Source organism: Exophiala aquamarina, assembly GCF_000709125.1.
Source record: "Exophiala aquamarina CBS 119918 chromosome Unknown aczIA-supercont1.5, whole genome shotgun sequence".
Classification (NCBI taxonomy): domain Eukaryota; kingdom Fungi; phylum Ascomycota; class Eurotiomycetes; order Chaetothyriales; family Herpotrichiellaceae; genus Exophiala; species Exophiala aquamarina.
This window is the reverse complement of record NW_013550583.1, coordinates 1,163,574-1,187,219: the sequence shown is the minus strand read 5'-3', so window position 1 is coordinate 1,187,219 and position 23,646 is coordinate 1,163,574. Positions and strand designations below refer to the sequence as shown.

The 23,646-nt window shown below is 49.9% G+C and overlaps 10 protein-coding genes across 10 annotated transcripts; 5 read left to right on the top strand and 5 right to left on the bottom strand.

Annotated features, from left to right (window-relative positions):
• Nucleotides 1-5,953: 5,953 nt before the first annotated feature.
• A1O9_07093 (uncharacterized protein) lies at nt 5,954-8,380 on the bottom strand (the record flags this gene model as incomplete). Its single annotated transcript, XM_013404039.1, has 1 exon — nt 5,954-8,380. The coding sequence occupies one exon, from the start codon at nt 8,378-8,380 to the stop codon at nt 5,954-5,956; it is 2,427 nt and encodes an 808-aa protein (XP_013259493.1).
• Nucleotides 8,381-8,794: 414 nt separating this feature from the next.
• Nucleotides 8,795-10,309, top strand: A1O9_07092 (phosphatidylinositol glycan, class A; the record flags this gene model as incomplete). The annotated part of the gene is made up of 1 exon (XM_013404038.1): nt 8,795-10,309. The coding sequence occupies one exon, from the start codon at nt 8,795-8,797 to the stop codon at nt 10,307-10,309; it is 1,515 nt and encodes a 504-aa protein (XP_013259492.1).
• Nucleotides 10,310-10,326: 17 nt separating this feature from the next.
• Nucleotides 10,327-11,272, bottom strand: A1O9_07091 (uncharacterized protein; the record flags this gene model as incomplete). Its single annotated transcript, XM_013404037.1, has 2 exons — nt 10,327-11,102; nt 11,158-11,272. 2 exons carry the CDS (start codon nt 11,270-11,272, stop codon nt 10,327-10,329), a joined length of 891 nt encoding a protein of 296 aa, XP_013259491.1.
• Nucleotides 11,273-11,723: 451 nt separating this feature from the next.
• Nucleotides 11,724-12,743, top strand: A1O9_07090 (uncharacterized protein; the record flags this gene model as incomplete). The annotated part of the gene is made up of 1 exon (XM_013404036.1): nt 11,724-12,743. One exon carries the CDS (start codon nt 11,724-11,726, stop codon nt 12,741-12,743), a length of 1,020 nt encoding a protein of 339 aa, XP_013259490.1.
• Nucleotides 12,744-13,472: 729 nt separating this feature from the next.
• On the top strand, nt 13,473-15,207 carry A1O9_07089 (uncharacterized protein; the record flags this gene model as incomplete). The annotated part of the gene is made up of 2 exons (XM_013404035.1): nt 13,473-13,515; nt 13,622-15,207. 2 exons carry the CDS (start codon nt 13,473-13,475, stop codon nt 15,205-15,207), a joined length of 1,629 nt encoding a protein of 542 aa, XP_013259489.1.
• A 400-nt stretch (nt 15,208-15,607) lies between these two features.
• Nucleotides 15,608-16,783, bottom strand: A1O9_07088 (triacylglycerol lipase; the record flags this gene model as incomplete). The annotated part of the gene is made up of 2 exons (XM_013404034.1): nt 15,608-16,188; nt 16,240-16,783. The coding sequence occupies 2 exons, from the start codon at nt 16,781-16,783 to the stop codon at nt 15,608-15,610; spliced, it is 1,125 nt and encodes a 374-aa protein (XP_013259488.1).
• Nucleotides 16,784-17,244: 461 nt separating this feature from the next.
• A1O9_07087 (V-type ATPase, G subunit) lies at nt 17,245-17,861 on the bottom strand (the record flags this gene model as incomplete). Its single annotated transcript, XM_013404033.1, has 5 exons — nt 17,245-17,418; nt 17,475-17,575; nt 17,684-17,717; nt 17,769-17,788; nt 17,855-17,861. 5 exons carry the CDS (start codon nt 17,859-17,861, stop codon nt 17,245-17,247), a joined length of 336 nt encoding a protein of 111 aa, XP_013259487.1.
• Nucleotides 17,862-18,338: 477 nt separating this feature from the next.
• A1O9_07086 (uncharacterized protein) lies at nt 18,339-18,630 on the top strand (the record flags this gene model as incomplete). Its single annotated transcript, XM_013404032.1, has 2 exons — nt 18,339-18,434; nt 18,490-18,630. 2 exons carry the CDS (start codon nt 18,339-18,341, stop codon nt 18,628-18,630), a joined length of 237 nt encoding a protein of 78 aa, XP_013259486.1.
• Nucleotides 18,631-19,627: 997 nt separating this feature from the next.
• Nucleotides 19,628-20,971, bottom strand: A1O9_07085 (uncharacterized protein; the record flags this gene model as incomplete). The annotated part of the gene is made up of 1 exon (XM_013404031.1): nt 19,628-20,971. The coding sequence occupies one exon, from the start codon at nt 20,969-20,971 to the stop codon at nt 19,628-19,630; it is 1,344 nt and encodes a 447-aa protein (XP_013259485.1).
• Nucleotides 20,972-22,114: 1,143 nt separating this feature from the next.
• A1O9_07084 (serine/threonine protein kinase) lies at nt 22,115-23,100 on the top strand (the record flags this gene model as incomplete). Its single annotated transcript, XM_013404030.1, has 3 exons — nt 22,115-22,630; nt 22,688-22,909; nt 22,963-23,100. The coding sequence occupies 3 exons, from the start codon at nt 22,115-22,117 to the stop codon at nt 23,098-23,100; spliced, it is 876 nt and encodes a 291-aa protein (XP_013259484.1).
• Between the last annotated feature and the right edge of the window lie 546 nt (nt 23,101-23,646).

Here is a 23,646-nt window from a genome sequence, read left to right as displayed (position 1 = left end):
CAGTAGGAGCAGCCCCCCCCCCCCCCCCCCCCCCCCAAACAAAAATACTGGAGTCAGTATGTCATGATGGCCTTGATTAGTTGGCTTTGGACTGGCTAACTCTTTTACTTGATCCGTCCCGGAATACCAAGATGCAGGAGGGAAAGGTTTTGGATAATCAAGCATGATGGATTATCCTTTTCATTTTCAGTGTGTGCCGAGCTACGCAAGGACCCATTTTAGTTGGTAATTCTTGTTCGGAGGTCTGCAGGAAGTGGATCTTTGGATTCCTGCTATCGTTCCTGTCGAGATAAAACCCTCGATGCAAGTCCCACCTCGCCCGGGGCCAATTGATGGGTGAGAAAGTCGCGAGGATGACGATGGGGCCCTCTTGGGGTTCTCCTACCTCGTACGGTTCCATGAAAGAGCATGCGTGGAGTCTAGGGAAGGGTGGAGATCTACTCGTAGATGAGGTGATATTTGATGTGGCAACAGATAATAGTGCTTTGTCTTGTTGTGATTCAAACACATCAAGAAATGCTGTGTCAGTGGGAGCGCGCTGACCAATATTCCTCGTTGAGCCCAGACTCCTCCGCACTAGGCAAGAATGGCACTAAGGAGAAGATTACTCGTCTCAGGGAGGAAGAAAGACGGAGAGAGATTGTTTAGTTGATAGGAATGGTCTTGGGATGCCAATTTGGTCTACGTCCCGAGTACCTAAGTGATCCCGATCTGCATCGTGTGGCTTCCATCATCGGAGACTGTGGGCGGAGTCCCAGTCCCACAGATACTTGGTGCTGCAGGAAAGGTCGCAGAAACCTGAATACTTATGTACTCGAGTTAGCGAACAAAGACTAGAAGAGTGGACCCATGCAGTAGTCTCGAGGAGTGGGAGGGCATAGGTAGTGCTTGGCCTTTGATGCTGTTTGGGGTCAGGTACGACATCCCTCAACAGCACGATCGATGAGAAATGATATGATGATGAAGTCCCTTTTGAGAATGCTTTTCTCCTCAGGAAATTCCCAGCCTCGTGCATGTGCCGATGCGTGGGGCGCAGAGTCCAAAACGTCTAGTTACGAAAACCAAACATCGACTAGTAGATCAGGGCATGCTTCTACCCAGAGTAAATGATATGCAGGGGGATCATCCGATGGCATAAGAGGACTATTCACGAATATGCTGCAACCGCAACTCATTTCCCCGCCGAGTTTACTTGTGTAGTAGCGGTCACCTAGCTTTCTAAAGTGAGTCGGGAGGTCTGAGGTAGGAACCACGGCCGAGACAAACACTGATGTGCAGGTCGTGAATCCTCGAGCAGGGACATGTCTCTCAGGGTACGCACGAGTAAACCGCTCGTGGCTCGCTCCACCATCTCAAAGATGTGCGAGACCATGCAATGGCGTTCCTTCGGCAGCCAGGGATGGTGCTTTGTGTTCGGGATGGAACGTGATGCTTTCTTGTCCGTTGACCACCACTTATCTTGAACAGAAGCCCAAAACATATAGATCTCGTACTAGTCATGCCCCAACCACGCGGAAGCCGAACCTAGTAGCAGCGCCCACTCCTCCTCTCAGCACGAGCAATCGAGAGGATGAGATTCATTAGCGTTGGAAGTACTCCGTACAGATCAATTAGGAACCGGAACAGGTAGGCCAAGCAACAACCTCGGGAAGACCAATAGGTAACAAGTTTTGAGCCGGACCGTACCTCTGGCACCGTGGCACGCTTTAGCGATTGCGAAAGGGGGAATATGGGAGCCTCCAGTAAATTGTAACAGTAGCCACTTACAGTAGTCAATGACTGTACCGGGGCGGTCGTACTGATGCTGTCTTTGCTGACCAATGAAACCCCTGATCTCGCATACCTCTTCAGGAAGAGATCGGTCTCCACTGCAATCTCCTCCCCGAGCCAGGGGACATCTTAGGGAGGCCTATGGTTATTAGCTAAGAAGAATATACTCCGTACGAGGTACGTAAGAGTCAAATGCAATTAGACCAGGTCGCATCAGCGTGTCTATCCAATGTGCCAGTTCAAAAGTGCGCGAGCCTCGGAAGCCTCCACAGACCTGGTTTGGGTGTCGTCTTGCTAACAAAGTTTCTTGGGCTATGTAGCGAGTACAAAGCACAGACACAGTGGTCCGCAAAAAAGGACAATTCTACCAAGTAGAGATGGTAGTTGGAAAGCTTGTGAATCTGTGTCATGATCTTTTGGCAAGTTTGGGCCAATCTGGTGCTGAGGCTGGATATGGTGCGCCTTGGTCCCCGGATTCCAACGAATCATCTATCCCAAGAGCCAGCTTGTGCGACGAAAAACTTGATGATAAGGGTTAAGTGGAGATGTGTACCCCGGGTCAAGACTAACTTTTGAACCAGACCACACGAAAGAGTCTTTCTTTTTCTTCGCTCGAGAATGCAAGCATCTGTCATCTGGCGTTTTTTCGAGTCGAAATCGGATGTTGTTGGGATGTGTTGCCTGGTCAGTCATTGCTGTATGGGAAACCTCATAACGTGCAGAAGGCAAATCAAGGCAAGGGAAAGTGTCTCCCAGCGTATTCAAGATGTGTGACCTTTCTTCAAGTTCTACCTGCTGGGGCCATCCTGCCGGGATGTGACATGCCCTATTTAGGAATTTGCCCTAAATGTAGCAGGACCCTCACAAAGCTCAATATTCCGAAACTCGGGACCTATAGCATGCAAGTGCCGTATAGCAGAGAATAGCTGCGCGATGTGCACGAACACTGGGTCATTGGCATTGTCACCTGCCCTCCAGTATCTCACAGAGAAGTCGCTTCAAGGATGGCCAGGGCACAATCAGCGGCCAGTAGTAGTGATCGCAGAGATGAGAGCCGCTCGTCATCAAGGTATTTCGTTTGGATATCTGCCTCAATATTTTGAGGCCAAACTTGCCATCTACTGGCCGAATTAGATTTATGACACTGCTTATGCTCAAACCACCAATCCGAGAAGTTTGGAATTGGCTTAAACAATGGACAGATCAAATCAATATCTCTCCCAAAATGACTCATCTCCATCTGACTTAGATGGCTCGTACATAAGCATCCAACGAGTGCGGCTTTTTGTTTACAGCTGCCCAATAGACTTGGCGGGCTACTAGCAGCCAAGGGGACCTGCTCGATGAGACCTGTATTTAGATAGAACTCTGTTGTACCACCGTCTGCGAAGAAGAGATGAAATTGCGTTGATAACTCATGGGCAATTTTGGAACGTCATTCTGGGATCTCCACCCATTCTGCAAGAGCCGTTTGGCATCGATTAGACACTTGTGCGATATGTTCAGCCTCTTAGACTTAGACTGAAAAGCCGGATGGACCCTGGAGATAGACCAAATAATATCGATCCAAACAGAATGACTGAAGCTGAGTCAAGATGAGCCGATGAATCTGGCATTGGAGTCCAACGCCGGATTGTTTTTTGGAACGCTCGCAGGACCAAGACAATCAGTCCTGCGACTCCAAGTGACCCTAGTCCTTGTAATCTCAATTCTAACAGACGGGGGGGGGGAAGTGCTTGCTATTGCGTGCTCGCATTGTCGCGAAACTAGTTATGGTAGCCATGGAAAGACTTGGACAAGGCCCTCCGCCTCCACGTCAGTGTTTCGATCTAGGATGAACAGATCTCTCATTGCTGACTTGAGAGATTTCAGCACCGTTCTCATCTTGAAGGCGTAGTAAGAGCGTGGACAGAGTGTTCAACGCTACATTTCCCCCGTATTCGGGAGTACCAGTATTGCATAACAGGAAATCACAGGAATGGTTTCCACCTTGCAAGGATCTCCTATCGCCCTGCGCCAGTGGTTCTTTTGGAGCCCAGGTTACACGATAGTATTGGAAAGATGAAGTGTGAGCAACACGAAACCTCTCGCAGGCCTTGGCGCCAAAGGCTGAAATACTTCCCATTGAGGGCAGTCGTCCGGAGGTTGGCCTAGAGTTAGCACCAACTTCGTGTCCAGTAACCACACTGAAGAGCTGGTCTGTGTCCGTAGAGTTTTCGTGTAGCCCCAGTTTTATTGATTGCAAAGCTGGGGTAAGGAAAAGTGTTGATCAAAAGCGATATGCTTGGTGATCTGCATAGGTGCCAAGTCAGGTTTACGGTCGGATGACTTGATGGTTTCGTGAAAAACATCAGGGTTCAGGGTTGTTCCAATTGCGAGTTTGTGCTCCAAGCTTATTCAGATGCACCGCAACAGCTTGTTTTCCAAATGGTCAAACCAATTCTAAGTTCAAGGTAGGCTTACTCTGGCTCTTTCCGTTGAGCTAATACAAAGTAGCACCACGGTCGAAATCTACCGAGCCACTTGGTACGAGTTACACTTCGTAATTCCTTAGCTACAAGGCTGTGTGGACCAGCAGCAACGTTTTTGATTAAGACTTTCAGTCACAGACCATGCCTTTGTCGTCTTCCAAGTGGGGATTCAAGTTCGCCTGTTCGGTGATCACGGATTGTTACCTCATGCGGCTTGGGAGCTTGGTGACACATACCTTTCTAAGCAGCCTATCTGTTCACAACCTTGAACATTTTGGTTGAGAGCCATAGGCTCGTTCAACAGGGAAATTTACTCACCGACCATTGCAAGCACCATCCTGAATACGGTGACTAACTTGCATCTAATCGACACTATTGCTGCATGAGAGGGAGCCAGGTGCAGCACATTTGCAGCTAAATGTTTTGATTTGATGTCAGTAGTCAAGTTCGACCAAAAACCCACCTGGCTTTGAAGGCAGATGGAAACCTTGCATGCATGTTATTCAGCCAGTATTTACGAGATGCATGGTCAAGTTCGATCCTGGAGACTAGTTAGCACGAAACAACATTGGGTGGATCCATGACAAACACTTTGGAGCCAAAATGAGTCTTGATCCGACGTCTACGAGCACAGTCAGACACGGTAATGCCTGACATGAGGTCCTGTTCGCTAATCACGAAAGGGTGAATGACTCTCATGCTCGATTCAGCATTGATTCACTCGAGCCATACCCCAGGTCTTGAGTTTGTTTGACGAGACAAGGGCCATCAAACACATCCTCAGAAATTTACAGCCCAGGCTGCCAATGGCCGAGCAAGCAAGCTCACGAATGTCAATTCTTGAATGCTGAGAGCCTTGTTGTGTAAAGAGCCAGCTCGGCATAGCTTTGATTGCGGACTGACTAGCGAAGAATAAAGGCCTAGTGCAGATATCTCAAGCCCCAAGCCACATTGCGATTCTCGTGTTCACCCAGTATCCTGGGCCGCGATTGAAGATCTGCATGTTCAGAGTGAGGCTATGTAAAACAATGCTGAATCAGCTGGTTCGTGCTTAGAGCAAGTCTGTGAGGCCTAGTCGCGGCCAGTGAGGTAGACTGTATGGGCAGGAGTCCGTAATCTCCTACTGTCCAACTGTAGGCCATCACGGCTCGGCACAGCCATTTTCTGCCAATCACGCAATGTCGCCAACGCTCGCAGATAGGTTTATTTTGATGACCGGGAGTGCGGGTGCAAGAGGCACAATATGTAGCATGACAGTTGCTGCCTCCAGAAATGGATCTTCTTCCCTCCCCGGCCCTTCTTTGGGTTTCATACAGGATTACTGAATTACGAGCTTTCAGATGAGCTCAGAACAGGCTATTCCTTGGGATTTCTCGGCCTGCACCTGACAACTTTATCAGTAGTACATGCCGAGCGGTTATGAACAGATGCATGTATTGCTTGAACACGAACCATTTCTATCTTGAAGTCCGATCGCCAAAGATTCGCTTGCTACATGTACAGCGGGCTGGCTGTGGTGAGCTATGCTGTCGTTCTGAACATATGCTTATTCGCAATGATCCTTGGACACCCTGTGCTGGCTATCGACTCTGCAGGTGTACACACTTGTGGGAGTGTTTGAAGGTACAGAGCAGTGTGTTTGTGACCAAATCGCTTCCTGCCAAAAGACTTTACTTGCGATGACAAGGCACAGTCACTCCAAAGTGCTTCATTCACCCTCGTGCTTCTCGTCCTAACTGCTGGAGAGCTTCTTCGTATTCCTTGTGGAGGTCATTGTCCTCGATAGATATAGTAGTTCGCTTGACCTTGGATTCTCGATGTAAGCGATTCTCCGCGACAGCATTTCGAGACTGCACTTTCCCACCAATTTCTCGCCAGAACCATGCACCTTCTCTATGCTCCAAGAATGTCCATGCATGGCCTGATTTCCCTGCTCGAGCTGTTCTTCCGACACGGTGAACATAAGTCAATGCACTGCTTGGAACGTCGTAGGAGATGACATGTTCGAGGCCGGGAACATCTAGGCCACGCGAGGCTCGATCGGTGGCAATTAAAACCGATAATTTAGAATTTCTGAAGGCGGATAAAGCGCGCCTTGAGGAGCCTGAGGACGCAGTACTCCGTGTAAGTGTCGATATGCGTCCTGACCATGATGGTTTCAGCAGCGACAGCAGCCGAGCCAAACGATTGGCAGCAGCGGTAGACCGTGTGAATATTAATGCACGGGACGCTAGCTTCGTCGATGGAACTTCGATCTGTTCAGTTCCGGGAGACGGTAGAGAGTCTGTGCTTGCTTCTGATGAATCTGAGCTTGATGAACTTTCGCTATCATCCTCGTCCGATGGTGTTGACGAGGACGAATCACTCGAGGATGTCGAGGATGCCGCGTCAGCAGCAGAATCACCCGAGCAGTTCTTGAGATTAGGCGGGCCGGCCGCTAGTTTGAGCTCTTGTTCCAGTAACTGTACCAGATATAACGGCTTTTGGGAAGGTTCTAGGATAGGCACCACAGACTCGATGAGTGACCCTGGCAGATGAAAGCTCCCACCAGTACCCGTCGGAAGTTCTTCGGGATTGGGCACGTTTGATGTATTTTCAGCAGCCTCATCGAGACTGGCATTAGTACTGCTACGCAGAAGCACAAGCTTGGGTTCGAAAAGTCCAAGAGGATTGAGTTTCGATATATCCGTGGTCATCGTCGCCGATAGCAGAATTTTCTTCACCTTCCGCCTTGGAGGAGCCATTCGCATGGATCGAAGAAGCCTGTCCCTTTCGGCATTCGCACAATTGGAGGCTAAAGCCGGGCTTACGACCTCAATCCATTCTTGATAACTTTCATTCAGCAGCCGATCAGCCTCGTCGATGACAAGCCATTTCACGTCGTCTAGATTGAAGCCAGGGGTGGACTTGAGATGGTCAACAAGTCTTCCTGGCGTAGTGATGACTATGTCCACTTTGGATCTGTATTGAGTTACGAAGCCAACTGAGTTTAAAGGATCTTCATCGTATGATCGGCGGACCAGTCTGTCCAGAGAAAAAGGAGCCCAATCAACCCTACTTCGTTGCTGAAGGTCATACTGATCGGGGTCGTACACGTCCTCTTCCAGAACAAGCAGATCTTGCTCGTCTTTCAATGAGCTGCTTCCGACTGCAGTTGCAATCTTGAGGCGAGAACTAGCGGCACAAATCTCGCATAGCTCTCGCACCTGCTTAACAAGTTCTCTTGTTGGAACAACGATGACAGCTCTTAGTTTCGTGCCCGAAAGCTCTTTGAGGCTTGCAATGATTGGGAGAACATAAGAAAGCGTTTTCCCAGACCCTGTGCCTGCTGAGACGCAAAGGTCACCATCATGCTCACCACCACCGCCCAACAGCAAGGGTAGAACTGCGGATTGGATGGGGAAGGCATTCTCAAGACCTTGCTTCTGCAAATTTTTCAGTATAGCATCAGGAACCCCAAGAGATTTGAAACTATGTCGCACATTGAGAGCCACTTCTAAAGGGGTCTTCTGCCATGGAGGGAGTGTGGAATATGTTGGTCTGATGGGGACGCTCTCTTTCTGTTCTGGCTGAGGAATTGGCTCTAGTCCATGGAGCTCGGTTGGCGAGGCATCTGTCGGATTGTCATTATCGTTCTCGAGCGGGGCTCTCTCTTGTTGTCGCGCTTGTTCGAGCTTGGAATAAATCGATGCATGCTTGTTGATGGGTTCTTCTGACATGCCCGTTCCAACATCTAGCTTGGTAGTGTCTTTCGCTTTTCGCTTTTTGCCCCCTTTCCCTTCATCTTCTGGATGTGGGATGCGGTGAATCTGCGCATCATCGCTCGAAGGGGCGTTGAGCGTGGGGTCAACATCTGGGCGGGCGTTCTTTCCTGCTGTGGCGCGGTACTTGCTCAAGATATCCGTTCCATTCTCCCTCCGTTTATTGCCAGCCAATTGATCTTTTTGGTATGCATTTGGCGGGCTAGTGAATCTATTCTCTTCACGGGAGCCATTTGATAACTTGACTTTCTTATTCTTCTTTACATGCGGCACTGTTGGTTCGGCTCTCTTGCGTTTTTCTGTTAGTGCGGTTGAAGCTGGGAGTGTAGGTGGCGTCTTCGATACGGGGGGCACGTAGCGTGCGTAGAACTGAGACATCGAAAGTTCTAATTCGAACAGAGTACAAAAAACACCATGATCCTATCCTTGAGTCCCTCGGCATAGTTCGATCCAACAGTGGAAAATTGGATGCGGTTGGAAAAGTTCCCAGATAAATCCGGCAGAAAGCACTCACCGCTTCTGTGACCGCCGATCAGCACTCGTGTACGAGGACTACTGCGAGTTAGTTACGGGGTACCTACGATAGGATATGCCAACCCCAGCACCTAAGCCACATATGCCTCATCAAGCCCCTTAAGCTTACTCTAAAAGCAGGTGACCACCTAATAAATAAACCCATTCGTGAAAATGAATCATTCATGGGTAGCATCACGCTCCAGATTCGCAACATCTTATCGAGATGCTGAATGATATTAACATTAACCGAAAGACTCCCTGGGAAACACCAACAAAATGCCGTACAACATTGCTATGGTTAGCGATTTCTTCTTCCCGCAACCTGGAGGCGTGGAAAGCCATATATACCAACTTTCCACCAAGCTGATCGATCGAGGGCACAAGGTTGTTGTCATAACTCATGCATACAATGGCCGGACGGGCGTGCACTATTTGACGAACGGGTTGAAGGTCTACCATGTGCCGTTCCTGGTCATCTATCGAGAGTCTACTATGCCAACAGTCTTTTCTTTCTTCCCTGTTTTCCGCAACATCATTATTCGAGAACAGATTGAGATTGTCCATGGTCACGCAAGCCTGAGCAGCTTCTGTCATGAAGCTATCTTGCATGCTCGGACAATGGGTCTACGGACGGTCTTTACCGACCACTCGCTTTTTGGTTTTGCGGATGCTGGGTCGATTTTGACCAACAAACTTCTCAAATTCACGCTGAGCGACATCGACCATGTCATCTGTGTTAGTCATACGTGCAAGGAGAATACGGTCCTTCGAGCATCTCTCGATCCTCTGATGGTATCCGTCATTCCCAACGCTGTGGTAGCCGAGAATTTTCAACCACTTTCCCATACGACGAAATCCCAAGATACAAGCTATATGAGGCCCCGGCCGCTACCGCAACGAGTGGGCCCCGACGACACCATTTTCATTGTGGTCATCTCACGTTTATTCTACAATAAAGGCACTGATTTGCTGATTGCTGCCATCCCCAGAATTATTGCCGCGCATCCAAATGTTCGTTTCATCATTGCAGGCTCCGGTCCAAAGGCCATCGATTTAGAGCAGATGCTTGAAAGAAGGATGTTGCAAGACAAAGTCGAGTTGTTAGGACCTGTGCGTCACGAGGAGGTCCGAGATGTAATGGTTAGGGGACACATCTATCTCCATCCAAGCTTAACTGAGGCTTTTGGAACTGTAATTGTGGAGGCTGCAAGCTGCGGGCTTTATGTGGTTACCACCAGGGTTGGGGGTATCCCTGAAGTGCTTCCGGCACACATGACAACTTTCGCAAAGCCCGAAGAGGATGATCTAGTGATAGCCACTGGCAAGGCAATTGCAGCACTTCGCTCTGGCAAAGTAAAAACCGAGCGATTTCACGATCAGGTGAAAATGATGTACTCATGGACTGATGTCGCTCAAAGGACTGAACGCGTCTATGATGGTATCACCGGAGCTATCAGTGAACATGAATTTTACGGACAGCATGCAACCGCAAGCTGGAGCGCCGCCCGAGGCCGATCGGATGTCAATAGCTACGCTCTGATTGACAGACTCAAGCGTTATTATGGGTGTGGTATCTGGGCTGGCAAACTTTTCTGCCTCTGTGTTATCATCGACTACCTCATCTTTTTATTCCTGGAAGTATGGGCTCCTAGAACGAGTATCGACATAGCTCGGAGCTGGCCGCGGAAGCCTTTTATCAATGACAAAAACAAGCCAGTTGAAAATAGTATGTTCCGTCGAAGAGGAACTGATCTGATGGATCGTCGGAATGGTAGTCTAATGATGAGGTGAGATGGCAAGAGAATTCCTCAAGTTGTTTCTCTCCATCTTATGGCCCAATTGCCTTTTGCGAAGCTAGGCTCGACCACCGCACCATTTATTACAGCCTCACACTTTCGTTGACTGTCTCTTAACGAATGCTCTCTGTCGCCCACGAGCCTTTTCCTGGATTGACCTGGAGACTCGGTCTCCGATTTCGACATATTTGATGGGTCTGCTCTGGCGCTGTAGCCAAATGCAATCAGCCTTCTAGCAGCACGTCTTATCATTTCGCGTTCTTCAGCGACCCGCTGGCCCTCCTGTCTCTTCACAAGCTCTTCAGAGGTTTCCGTGTGTCGCTCCGCCCAGCCCTTTTCGCCGCCGATACTACCATTGACTTCAGACTCCGTCTGAGCAGGTCGGATCCTCGGACCTTCTTTCAAGTCGTGAGGTAACATGCACTGATCGGCATGGCCCGACAAAGATTCATCTCTATCGATCACGTCGACACTCCTCCATTCTTCCTCTTCATGCCCGAGTGCACGGCTGGCGCGATTTTTCTTGCGACCAAATGTCTTGAATGGGTCGTGTCGACTGCCGAAGACGATCTCCCCGATCTCATCGCAAGTAACGACTATCCGTCGATCACCTTTCACTAGTTTCGAGGCGGCGGCGGTTTGATCAATACCAGATCCAGGCTCAGAGTTGAGAAGGTCGACGATGGTCTGTTCAATCTTTTTATCGAAAGCATTCGGCTTTCGGTGCCGACAACGGTCAGAGCAATACCTCGTGGGATTCTGGTCCTGCCGATTCGTCTTGCGAGAACCTAACACTTTCAATTACACAGGATTCTACGGAGAGGTCAATTGGATATAGCCAACCGATGACTCTCCCACAAGTTCGACAATACGCTACATGGTCGCCTTGGGTGAGATAGAGCGGTGGTGGAATCGGGGCATGCTTTCCCGGGCGGGACCACGAGTCCATCCAGCTCATCGTGGAAAAGCACGCAACCCGAGGCGTAGTCGGGCTTGTAGAGCTGGAGCACAGGTAATGGAACATCAATGAGCTGCAAAGACGCATCTGTAAAATCTTGCATAAGGCTACGAGCCACTCGTCGCTTTGAAACCTGAGTCTTTTCACAATACTATTTCAATTGGAGGTTCAAATAATGACGACATTACTATGTTCACCCCTGGATGGAAGCCCTTTCCGAACTCAAATTGATCAACGCAAGGCTACTCTATTATGTAAGGCAGCCTTGGCCTTGAGCTAGTGTAATTGGGTCGTCCGTTAACCTCGGATGAACACCATCAACAATCGACTCAGCCCGCTGGTTTGTCAAGGTCGAACGCACCCTATGAAACTTTCCTGAAGTATCAAGTCCACTCGAATTGAGTTTTCCACAACCTCGCGCAGGTGAGAGGAAATCCGCCTCGTAGTGTCTATGGCAGACCAGACTGCCTCTCAACGACTAAAACAGATACAAGGCTTCTTGTCCCAGGATCCCGACAAGAAGCCGGAGGAGATCATGTGGCCAGTCCTTCCAGCTCGAGCTGGATATCTGGCATTGAAAAATGGCCGCCGCCGAAATGCACTCTCTCTTGCAATATTGAGAGACTTACGAGATCAACTTCACAAGCACAACAGATCGCCCGTAGACGGGAAGATTAGAATACTTCCGCCCTTCAAGCCGGAAATTCTCTGTGACCTCGAACGAGCGATCAAGGACGATAAATCAGAAGCCAAGGAGACGTACGGCTGGCTTCTTGATTCTCAGCAATGGCAAGAGCATCGACAAGGTCTTCCTAGTGTGATTGTGCTTCGCAGCGAAGGGCCTGTCTTTTCATCCGGTCACGACCTTGGAGAATTACGGACATTGAGTCATGATGAGGTCAAGGAGACATTTGCTCTGTGCGCAGAAGTCATGTCGCTCATCCGTCGATCGCCAGCACCAGTCGTGGGTGTGATTCAAGGGCTGGCCACTGCGGCGGGGGCACAACTCGCACTAACGACAGATCTACCCATTGCTTGTGCATCAACGCAGTTCCGTCTTCCGGGGGCGACTATGGGACTGCCCTGTACATCGCCTTCTACTGCTGTATCTCGCAAGCTCGGGTCCGCATTCACATACCGGATGCTTGCACTGGCCGAGTCACATCGAGCGGATCAACTCCCTCCCGGTGCGGTCGAGATTGTGGAAAATGAAGGCGCTCTTGACAAGAGAGTAGCCGAGATAGTGTCTCAGCTTTCGGAACGCACTGCTGGGCAGCCTCAAGCATTAGGGAAGTGGGCTTACTGGACTCAGCTGGGCTACAACGGGACTGGCTCAGGAGCAGGTGGCGATGGGTATGAAGATGCTGTAGCATGGTCTGGACGAGTAATGGCTCTCCATGCTAAGTCCGACGATGCTAGGGAAGGCATGAAAGCATTTTTCGAAAAGAGGCCCCCAGAGTGGAAGACTTGAAAGTTATCCTGTCGGCTAGAACGCCTACAGGGAATCGATATGCAGCACTCCAAACATTATGAGCACTATAAAATTGCAAAAATGCTCTCATTAAACTCACGAAAATTACACTATCCTACCAAAGTACATTAGCAACCATCTCATAATAGAGTACCATAACGATTACAGGCCATCCAAAGCCAGTCGGAAGAGAGGGAGCAGAAAGGTATCAAGGCAAAGAGATTATGTCGATGTGTGATGGGCAGCTTCATACCTACTGATCTAGCAAGGAATTGCCTTTACAGCTTTAGGTGATTGGCGGTGATGACATAGGATTTGGTCGAAGCTTTGCATTTGCACAAACTCGTCACTCATATTCAAGGCTCGATCTTCCCCTCCGTACACAACTAATATTAGTTGCCCCAGATGGGTAATCAGATGGTACCCCGGACACCTGAGTGACACCACTTCGCGAGATGGGCTTTAGTGGGGTCAATCAATGGATGATTTTCTTTTTCGCTGTGACTGAGAGAATCTGGCCACATCATGACGAATACTAATCGGACAAGCGAGGGTGAACGCGTGGGGCGCGGGTCTGGTCCGTAATTAGCACTCTCCTTAACCCCGTTCCACTCTTACATACGCAATATTGGACCCCGGCTTTTTCAGCAACGTTTTTAGCCAGTGCCCCTCGCTTCACCACTATTGCGCCTTCTCTCGAGGTATGACAGAATTCGACCGAGGGTTCAGATGGCTTATGGTAGCCCTCAAGAGGTCGACACAGTCATCGTGGGTAAGGCTTCCCTAAAAGTTCCAATGCCTCCAGGTCCTTGCATTGCAGCAAAATCGCAGTAGCGGTTGATTGGGCGTGTCATGCTTTTACTTATTAATTACTGCAGGAAATGGCCCCTCCGCATTGATCTTGTCCTACATTCTTCACGGCAATATCCCTTGGTACGATCAAGCCGTTCCTCACCCCGACCATCTTTTGCACGAAAAACTCGTCGGTCTGGACCATGACTTGCTCAACGTCGACATCGATGCCTTGACCGACCACTTTAGCGCCTCGAGGTTCTCATACTCGACGCAAGCGTTACCCGTCAATGTCTTGCTGGATACCGTCATTAGACCGTTGGGGGAGACGGAAGATGCGCAAAAGACAACGTGTGTGAAGTGGGTGCGTGACTGCTCGAGGACCATACCCCATCTGGCGTTTGGGAACAATACTCGTGCGGGAGGTCAGTGGGAAGACAATCCAGTGGATGCTAGCTGGGAAATTGGCACCTTGAGCTACGCCGGCATGATTTCCCTGCCAGGCTATGCCTTTGACCAGCACTACCTGAGACGAAACGGACGTCCAATGCCTGTTTATCTGCGACCTTCAAGAAGTGCTGTCGCGGACTATCTTGCGTCTTATCCAGATCAGGTAGGTATCTCCGCCTCAATCCGCAATGGAGAATCAGTCTCTCAGGTTACTCGGGTTGGAGACATGTTCCATATCGGCTCACACAAAATTCTGTGCAAACGGTTGGTCCTAGCTTCTGGCGTTTTCAGTGAATTGATCTCGCCTCCATCGTTGCTTCAACCTGTCGCGAGGCTACCAGGTGCAGGGGTAGGAGGATCCATCCGTCCTATCCTGGTCATCGGATCCGGTTTCAGTGCTGCAGATGTCATTATATCCAGCGCTGCGTGCCAGAAGATTATCCACATCTTCAAATGGGCACCTTCGACTTCACCATCACCGCTACGGGCATGCCATCAGCAAGCATATCCAGAATATGCAGGTGTCTATCGGAGGATGAAGGCCGCTGCTCTGTCCCATTCCCCAAGGGGCGACAAACGGCCCAAGCCACGCCATACTCACTCCGAATTCGATCAAAGTCGTGACTGGAGCACTACGTACGAGGGCTTGCCGAATGCCCGAATTACGCAGGTGGAACCAGATCAGGACGGAAAGTCGGCCACTGTCACCTTTCAAATTGGCTCAGCGCAACCGTTTGACCGACAAGTCGGCGGCCTCGCCTACGTTGTGGGACGAAGAGGCTCATTAAAATACCTCAGCCCGAGCCTGGTGAGAGAAGTACTCCCTTGCCAGCCGACAACGTCTGAGCTGAAGACAAGCACGATTTCCGCGCACTCGTTGCGGGAGAAGGCAAATGAAGATCTTGAAGTGGCGCCCAACGTCTTCACCACTGGGAGCTTGACGGGTGACTCTTTGATCCGGTTCGCTTTTGGCGGTTGCACATATGCTGCGGGGAAAATCATGGCTCGTGCGAAGAAACAGCCGCAGAGCTCGATGGGATATGAACATAACGAGTCTTTCAAAGAAGTAAACGGGTTTGCGGCATGCTTAAAGGAGAGGACAAGCCGTCCTCAAACACCTTCGCCCCAAATACCGGCGATGAGTGGACTAGATGGGCATGAATCGAGCCCTCTGAGTCTAGTGGAGAAGTGGAATCCACTGGACAGACGGAAGGATATCTGACCTCGCGGGAAATACGACACGAGTGCTTCAGTGGACCGCCCGCCTCACACGTAGAAAGGTTTTCTGGTGTATCTCTGGCTTCCCTCGGAGGCCATTTTATGCCTTCGATGTAAGTCGATTTGAAATTTGGTGTTGAGAGCCACGCAATTGCCCTGGTGGGCATCTTAGGACGATATGTGAGAGGGAGGCGATCCGAGCCACTGGTAATTCGCCGCTATATATTTAAATAAGGAAATAACATATGTAGATGATATTTAGTACTTGCTGTCTATGCATACATAGATTTACACTGGGATGCAATGGTTAATGGTACAATTAGAATGGAGATCTCCCGACCACAGTCCTCACCATATCTTCTCCTACAGTCGAATACCAAACCCATCTTAGCAAACCCAACCTACTACAAACCCTCCTTAGCCAGCATATCAGCAACCCCAAGATAAAAAGCCACAGCGTTGAACTTCTGCTCCACCAGCCCCAGCCTCGCCGCGACGTTCTTGATCCGATTCGTCCAATTAATCAAATCCAGGTGGGTGACACCAACCAGCGTACCTTTATACTCGCCCCACCTGGCGCTCCTGACAGAAACCAAACCATCATTCGGGCCCTCGACCTCAGCGAGCAAGTCATGACTGATGCGGAACACGCTGAGCAGGTGCGGCGTGGCGGTCGCGCCATACGAGAAGTAGCGCGTCGACGCCGAGTTCGGTGTCACGGGATTGAAGCGCGAGTTGATGTATGGCGTCGTGAGCTGGGAGAAAGCCCCAGAGGAAATCTTCAGGCGCTCGAGAAGGCGGTACAGTCGAGGGAGGAGGTCGGGCCCGATGTCGCGGAAGAGCATGTCCGCCGCGCTGCTGCCCCGGTGCGGCGTCGCGACCGTCGTGAGCGATGCGACCTGGAATTCTGTCGTTGGGTCCGGGCATAGCCGCGAGATCAGGTACCGCGCGTCCAGCCCGCCCATGCTGTGGGCCACGATGTTAACTTTTCGGGCGCCGCCGCCGGCACCTCCAGGGGTTTTGGAAGAAGAGGAACCAGGCTCGGCCGGCAGTTTCTCGAGGATTTGCGAATACAGTGCCTTTGCCCGTTCATCGATAGATCCTGTCGTGGGCACGGCCGTGGTGATGCATTCGATGCCGTGCTCGTTGAACGCGTCCTTGATCCCCCGCCAGTAGTGCAAGCTGGGCAGATACTGGCCGGCGAGCCGTAGCTCGTCGAATCCCATGAGCCCGTGCGCCAGCACGATGGGATACCGTGGGATTTGATACTCTGGTTGCAGGCGCGAGAAAGACGTGGTCAGTAATGGAGACAGATCTTCTTTTTCGCCTTCCTTGGAGAGGAGTTTGATGGATATTGGCGGGAAAGCTTCCGGGTCGTTGGTGCTTGTGCTGGTTCCTATATTGGCTGCAGGTGACTTGGTGTCTGTTGCTGTGTACGTTGTATGTCTGGATGGCGGTCTGGTTAGCTTGGATGTTGATTCATGGCGGATCCATTCATTTGGTAGCCGGTTGATAGTGTGAAGACGCCATTGCTGTCGCAGCAGGGATCCAGCATGGAGGCAATGAGACCTCCATGGCATGCTAATAATGTTCTCGCCACAGGTTTCCAACGTTATGTTGCTTCATTGGTGGCTGGAAGGAATTGCTATCAAGTTCCTTTGATGGCGCTACGAAGTCGATATTGAGAAGTGGCCGAGTTGCGTCATAGGTTCGGAGATGGAGTTTCAGGCGAGGCTACGAGGCTACGAGGCTACGGGTAGGGTACCACTATTGCTTCGTATGCAATGTGTAAGGTACATCGTCTCCATTTGGTCACCCTTCGATAGCAGTTCGGGACAATGAAGAGGCCTCAGACACAGGCATGTGCACAGCAATGTGCCAGTACCTCAATATAATCTCATGGACCTCTGTTCTGATCTATGTTCATAAGCCAACAAAATTGCGCCCGCCCACCTAGTCCACAAGGGGCACCCAGAGGCAAACCGACCTGACCCCTTCTTGTCCTTGGAGTGCAAATGTCATTTCTGGGAGCACGCTAGCCTTATTCCTCCTTTGACACCTTATCAGGAACCTCGGGTTTGGGCGTTGTAACTGCCTTGATTAAATCATCCACCACTTTGCTCCCAGATTTCTTTCCAGCGGCGTCGATCTCCTTCACTTTGACATCCGCATCCTTGCCGGCGTCGTCTTGGGCTTTCTTGTTTCCACTTGATTGCTGCAGCATGGTCAGCAGGGAATTTCGGTGCCTGGCGGTATCTCTTTATTACGCACCTCGGACTCGAACTTCTTGAACTCGTCTTCTTTCTTGTTCCGATACTCTTCTATCTCTTTCTGTGCTTCTGTCTTTGCGTCCTTTACTCTCTTTGTTCGGTCTGAAGACTGTTAGATAGCTCGCAGTTGGCGGTCCTAGGACTGCGTACATTCTCTGGCTGTTTCTCGCATTAGCACATGGTCCTCATGGATGAGCTGATATGGCTTACCTTTCTGAACGATCTTTTGAGCTTCTTTCTCGGCCTGGGAAATGTTAGACGGAGTTCAACGGGATTGGTTGGCGAGTGTAATTACATCGAGCAGTGTTTGAATGCCTGCAGAATTTTGAACAGACTGTTGACTCGATTAGCTGCGGGATGAGCTGATTTCGCTGAGATGACTGACCATGTTGACGACCGAGCAGCTAAAGGAATCAAAAGGAACCAGGTAAAAGAGCGAATAGAGGGTTGAGGCACCAGTCAAAGGAAGTGCTCTGGTAGAGGGCGGGAGAATGAATGGCCGGCTGAGAATGGCAATGCTCTGCCAGTAACTACAAATAAGCAGTAGTTGCAGGCGGTCCTTGTACCTGTTGGAGGTGCAGCTGCACCTGCTGTCGCTGCTCACTTGCAGCCACCCACGCTCTTGCCGTTTTAGCTTGCTTCATACTAATACAGTTAGTTTCTCGTGACTATGCCTAAGTCAGCTAGCCCGCAGCGTATAGCCGCTCTAATCGGTCTTGGGGAAACCGCGATCTGATCTCCAATATTTTTGGTTTTATTTCAGTGCATCATACGACTTCCACTCTTTTCAACCACCAGCTTGAACACCGACTACACTCCCACTACCGCTTTGCCCAAACGATTGTTGCCGTTAGGCCATTAAATGATGTCGACAGCTTCAAAGGCTACCCTACTGGCCACCATTCTTGGCACTACTGCTATTGTTGCTTTTGTTCACTGGGGACAAACCGCCGAACAAGCTGTATGCATTAATTCCCTCCTGCTGAACTATCCTCAGACTCATTAACCAATTCTAGGCCATGCATGCTGGTGTCGTTCGAGACTTGGAGCAACAACGGGTCAAGCGAGAACGGCAGGCTGATTTTGAGATGCAGAAGCAACTGGAGATGGAATATAAAAAGACTCAAACTGTGCGGGATACCACCAATGCAGCATGACACCCCACCAACCGAAGCACGCTCTCAGATGAATTTTGGGTGGGATAGTGCCGCCAGGCCTCAGTATGAAGCCTTTATAATGTCGAGCCAACGGTCACCGTCAAGAGTTGGGTCTATCTTATCAGTACAGTCCTAGACCATCATAAGCACACGCACACTCAATGAAGGCCAAAACTGCGGGATTTGAAGAAGTATCCTGCTCCAGTTGTTTCAACATCTCGACGTCATGTTCATTTGCCTACGAAATTGAGGTCTCGTACAGCCTTGGCACCGGAAGGCTTTCGGGACGCTGGTCAACTTGTTCTGCACGGTCGGTCCACACAAATGTTGTCCTCAGAAACAGCCAAATCGCAAGAGAATCTCGCATTCAACAAGGACGTTTGCGGAGCACATGGTTGATTCCATGATTGAAGAACTACAGTCGAAAATCGCAACCCGCGAGTAATCGGGAAAGCATGCAATTGGGTGGACGAGCCAGTAGCACGAGGCCAAACGGCAATAGCTCCGGCAATGGCAGCTCCGCAATTCCACAAGATAAGCAGCTCTAATCCTGATGTCGATGAAAGCAGAAGTCTGGAAGCAAGCCTGTGCCTAATCTCTCCACGCAATCATTTTCTCTCAGATAAAGAGATCCATTTTCGGGTAGATGGATGTGTCGATATATATGTATATGTATATGTCCCGAACTAAACCTCACGGGTTGCACCGAATTTATCAACTGATGTCCTCCCAACATTGATCCAGCTAAGCTCAATACCTAGTTTATGGGCACCAGAGGCGTTTCAAGTGGCCATTCCAATACAACGTCGACAGTCCATTCATGGAGTATATCTGCAAACAATGACCGAATGGCCGATCCTCTTCGACCTATCTTGCCGTCCAGAGCCTGGAACAAACCCAGAAAAGTTCCAGCATTTTTGAGATCATACTGAGACCCTTCCTCAGAACGATGCACCTATAGCGCAATTCCTTCTAGCTGAAAAATGATCTACTACTGTTAAATCTTGCGTTGTACGAGGTGGATCTGCAGACTTACCTTTTCAATGTATTGCACACCTACAACTACTCCATCCGCATCCTGGAAGTCCTCAGGATTCCCAAAATCAATATTGGTCTCGTCCAAACAAGTCAAGCAGTTTACCACAACGCCGGTATATTTGTCTCCGACCTTGCAAGGGAGCCGTGTTTTAGCAAGGTCAACAAGAGTGTCCTTCATTTTCGATGTGTCTTTGACTCCATCTAATACAATTCGGGATATCGAGATACTGGCATCACAAGCAGAGGCGTTGTGCCCCTGAATATCATATTCAACAAAAGTTTCCCAAAGACCAATCTCTAGCAAGCAGACTCCCAGGCTGTAAATGTCATGCTGCATGGTGTAATCTTTTTCTGGGTTGATATCTTGTCGCTGGGGATGCCGGTATAGATTCTTGCGCCTATCTGCGTCACTAGATCTCAATGTCTTTCCCTCTGCTAGTCTGAAGCGTTCGAAGCCAACGAGAAAAGCAGACTCAATCTCCACACCTGCACTACCAAAGACCAAGACTGTCTCTGGTCGAAGGTTCTTATGGACAAATCCAAAGGCGTGGACATAGCTCAGAGCACTCGCAATCTGCTTCGCTATCTTGATGCGATTCCTGAGTGAGCCATTCTGGTCCCCTTTGATCAGTAGGTCACGAAGTGATTTTGGATTTCCCAAAGCGGGCGGGTATTTGTAAACGAAAGCATAAGACTTGCTGGCAGGAGCCGCTGGCTTAGGCGTGCTCACAACGCCGGAGCACTGGAGCAGCCCAAAGCTACCTGGATCGCAATTCTTGAGCTTCTGTGCCAGGTCGCGGACATCTTTCTTCACTTGCTCTTGGTCCGCATTCCTTTCACAGGTTACTGTATCAAGTATCAAAGGGGTCGGGGGCCCTTGAGAAAGCATTGCGAGGACTGTCTCAATCGATGTATATGTGATTGTGACTCGGCGGGCCGAGTCGAGTTTGTCCGACGGGAGGAACACACTGGCGCCTTTGTCTGTGCGACCCAGCCCCAGATCCCGAAGTCTCTTTGTGCGTTGTGCAACAACATTGGTACGCTCTTGATCTTTGAGTATGGTGTCGATGTTGGACACCGAAGGCAACACTATCACCGTGTACCAAGTGGGACAGAAGACTCGCTGCCAGGACTCCAGATCTGCAATTGCACTATCAATACTTCTTTTAGCCCACAATGCATACTTCAATTTTGCCCAGGTATGCTCCTTCGTTTTCCGTTCTCCTTTGGCTCTCGTAGTTGCAATACTCAATTTCTGGCCCAGAATGTGCAGTGTGTCCTCGAAGATATTCTGCTGACTCATATCTAGAGATTGCCATGCGCGACACAGAAGGTTGACCTCACCACTCACCATGAGCCATATGGCCTCTATTCGTATGTATCGTTCGTTTAACTCGGTATCTGCGTCTTTAAAGTCGGCATAGACCCTGAGCAAGTACTTCCCAGATGTACGACGACATCAACTCTCTGGAGCGTGTGGGAGAGCCATTTCTGGCACTCAGCCTGCTTACTTTATACACACTTCAGCGCAGCTCAGTCCTGCAACTGCGTATTCCATGCTTGGACGATACCTCACTTAGACACAGTATCGACACAAATCTAGGATCGCCACTTCTCGATTTCGTGAAGAAAACATCTCCTGCGCTACAAGGCGGGGCTCCCTCACCCTACATATGAGCTTGTCGCATCAGGCTTTTGAAGCAGAAGGTTGGATCGCCTGGCTTCAAGTGCTCGGTAGGCAATGTTAAGACCAATCAAATCCAAGCGCTGTGTCCCCCAAACACGCCGAAGCGCCGTACTACTTGATGGTTAGCAAAAGTGCTAGCGCTTTGTTGATCAGCTGCAGCCTGTCGGTGCCTATGGCCTGGATGGTTTCACTTTTGCACCCACGTTTCATTCACCAATCACGAGTAGGGTGGGATTGAGCGTCAGTTAAGCTCTGGTGGTACGGGGCGAGGCAAGCTTCCGTGCTAAGAAGGTCGAGTTAACACTATGTGAAATCGATTTATTATTGGTACAAGTGATGACAAACACCACGGTACGTGTTGAGCCCGCTGCAGATTCGGTGATTTCACAAGCAATACTGACCTCCAGTTCGCGGAATGTGTCTCCTTATTCGTTCAATCATACGGAGTAATTAGAGATTGAAGCCTGTGTCTTAGTTCGCAGCTCAGCCACCATTTCTATCGCCCCCGCACCATCACCTAGCCCTGAAGATGATGACCGACTCCATCGTTCCAATCTCTGATGTCAGCCTTACGTCTCCACGCCTATCTTCATCTACGCAATTAAAGATGTGGACTGTTGCTCGAAGTTTTTCTGATCCAATCTAGCGTTGTAAACGCGACCATTGTCAGCTTCGGGCATCAGGAATACATCGAGCTGGTCATTGGAGGGACACCGAGAAAGGGGCACGGGATTGTTGCTTAATTTACTGGCAACCACGATGGAAGCCATGAAAAACGCCGCCAATTACGTCGGGAATCGACCTGTTGAGGCTAGCTACGGTGCCTCGAAAGAGGCAAATAAGAACGTCACCAAAACGTCTGAACAGAGTCCTCAAGTCGAGGCAAGCTCTGGCGCCGTGAGAGAGCCCAACAAGAACACTGCCAAACTATCTGAACGTCCGCGTACGCACAACCACAAAATTGCACCGAAATACTCGGACGCGGTGCAAGACAAGCAACTTGCCACCTTGTTCGAGCATCAAGATGTAATCCATGAGATCTGGGAGGCTGGATCGGATATTAACAAACGGCCCCAGAAGATCTCTCAAAGGTGGAAAAGGGAGCGTAAACTAGGCTCCGGAACCTTTGGCGACGTTTTCCTCGAGGTATCTGTAGACAAACGCAGTTCACAGGCACGTGCCGTCAAGGAGATCAAAGTACAAAGTCACGCTGGAGATGGAATAGAGGACCTAATCGTGGAATTGGAGGCTTTGGCAAAGTTCTCTGCGGAAAAAGTATGTCCTGACCTGTCCTCTCAGAACCATAACTGTGTGTTATTGAACGAAGCCTAGTACAAGCACCTCTTTGTCTACTTTATGGGGTGGTATCGAGATGGCCTCTTCGGCCCCACCTTGTACATTGCCATGGAGTACTTTGAGCATGGTGATCTTCGGCATTGCCTAGACAACAAGACACTACCAGAAGAAGAAGCCCGCAGCATCACATTTCAGGTGCTCGAAGGACTCGCAGTGCTACATGCTAGCGGCTATGTTCATCGAGATTTAAAGCCTCAAGTAAGTAAAATATACATCTAAAGGCATGTCATCTGATGCCAGTTTGTAACTAGAACCTTCTCGTTGCATCGCCTGGGCCAGAATGGTGGATCAAGATCGGCGATTTTGGTGTCAGCAAACGTCTACAGGCTCTCCTGGTTTCAGTACAATCACTGGTACTCCAGGATTCTTGGCTCCTGAATTGTATCTGAAAAATGCAAGCTACAGACCCCGAAGCAATGTGTTCGACCATGCAGTCGACATTTGGGCCACTGGTATCATTGCCAGCCTACTGTTGACAGGTACTCAAATCATTCCTGAAACGAAGTTCCGAGACTATATGATAGGCCACTTCGCATTTCCTGACGATAGATTGGCTCTTAAAGGAGTTAGTGAAGCAGGTCGAGGATTGATACGTGAGATGCTGAAACCTGCGCCTAGGACGCGTGTCCCCGCTGTCCAAGCCCTACAACACCCTTGGCTTTCTACCCTGCTCTCGCGCTCTACTTTGGAAGATATCGGTCGCATGCAAGATGCTGGCCGGCCGCCGGCCACAGCCATCGCGACAAATTCGACTGCGTCTGCCCAGTGGTCCCATTTGGAACTTACTCATCTGTTCTCAGGGGGGATATCACAGGCGAACACCTTGTCCAGTGATTTTGTGCCAAGCAGAGGTCCTTATGTCGGCCTTTCTTCTCTGGATGGAATCAGAAAAGATCCCCACCTAGGCTCATTAGCCATCAATAGAAATCCTCGAC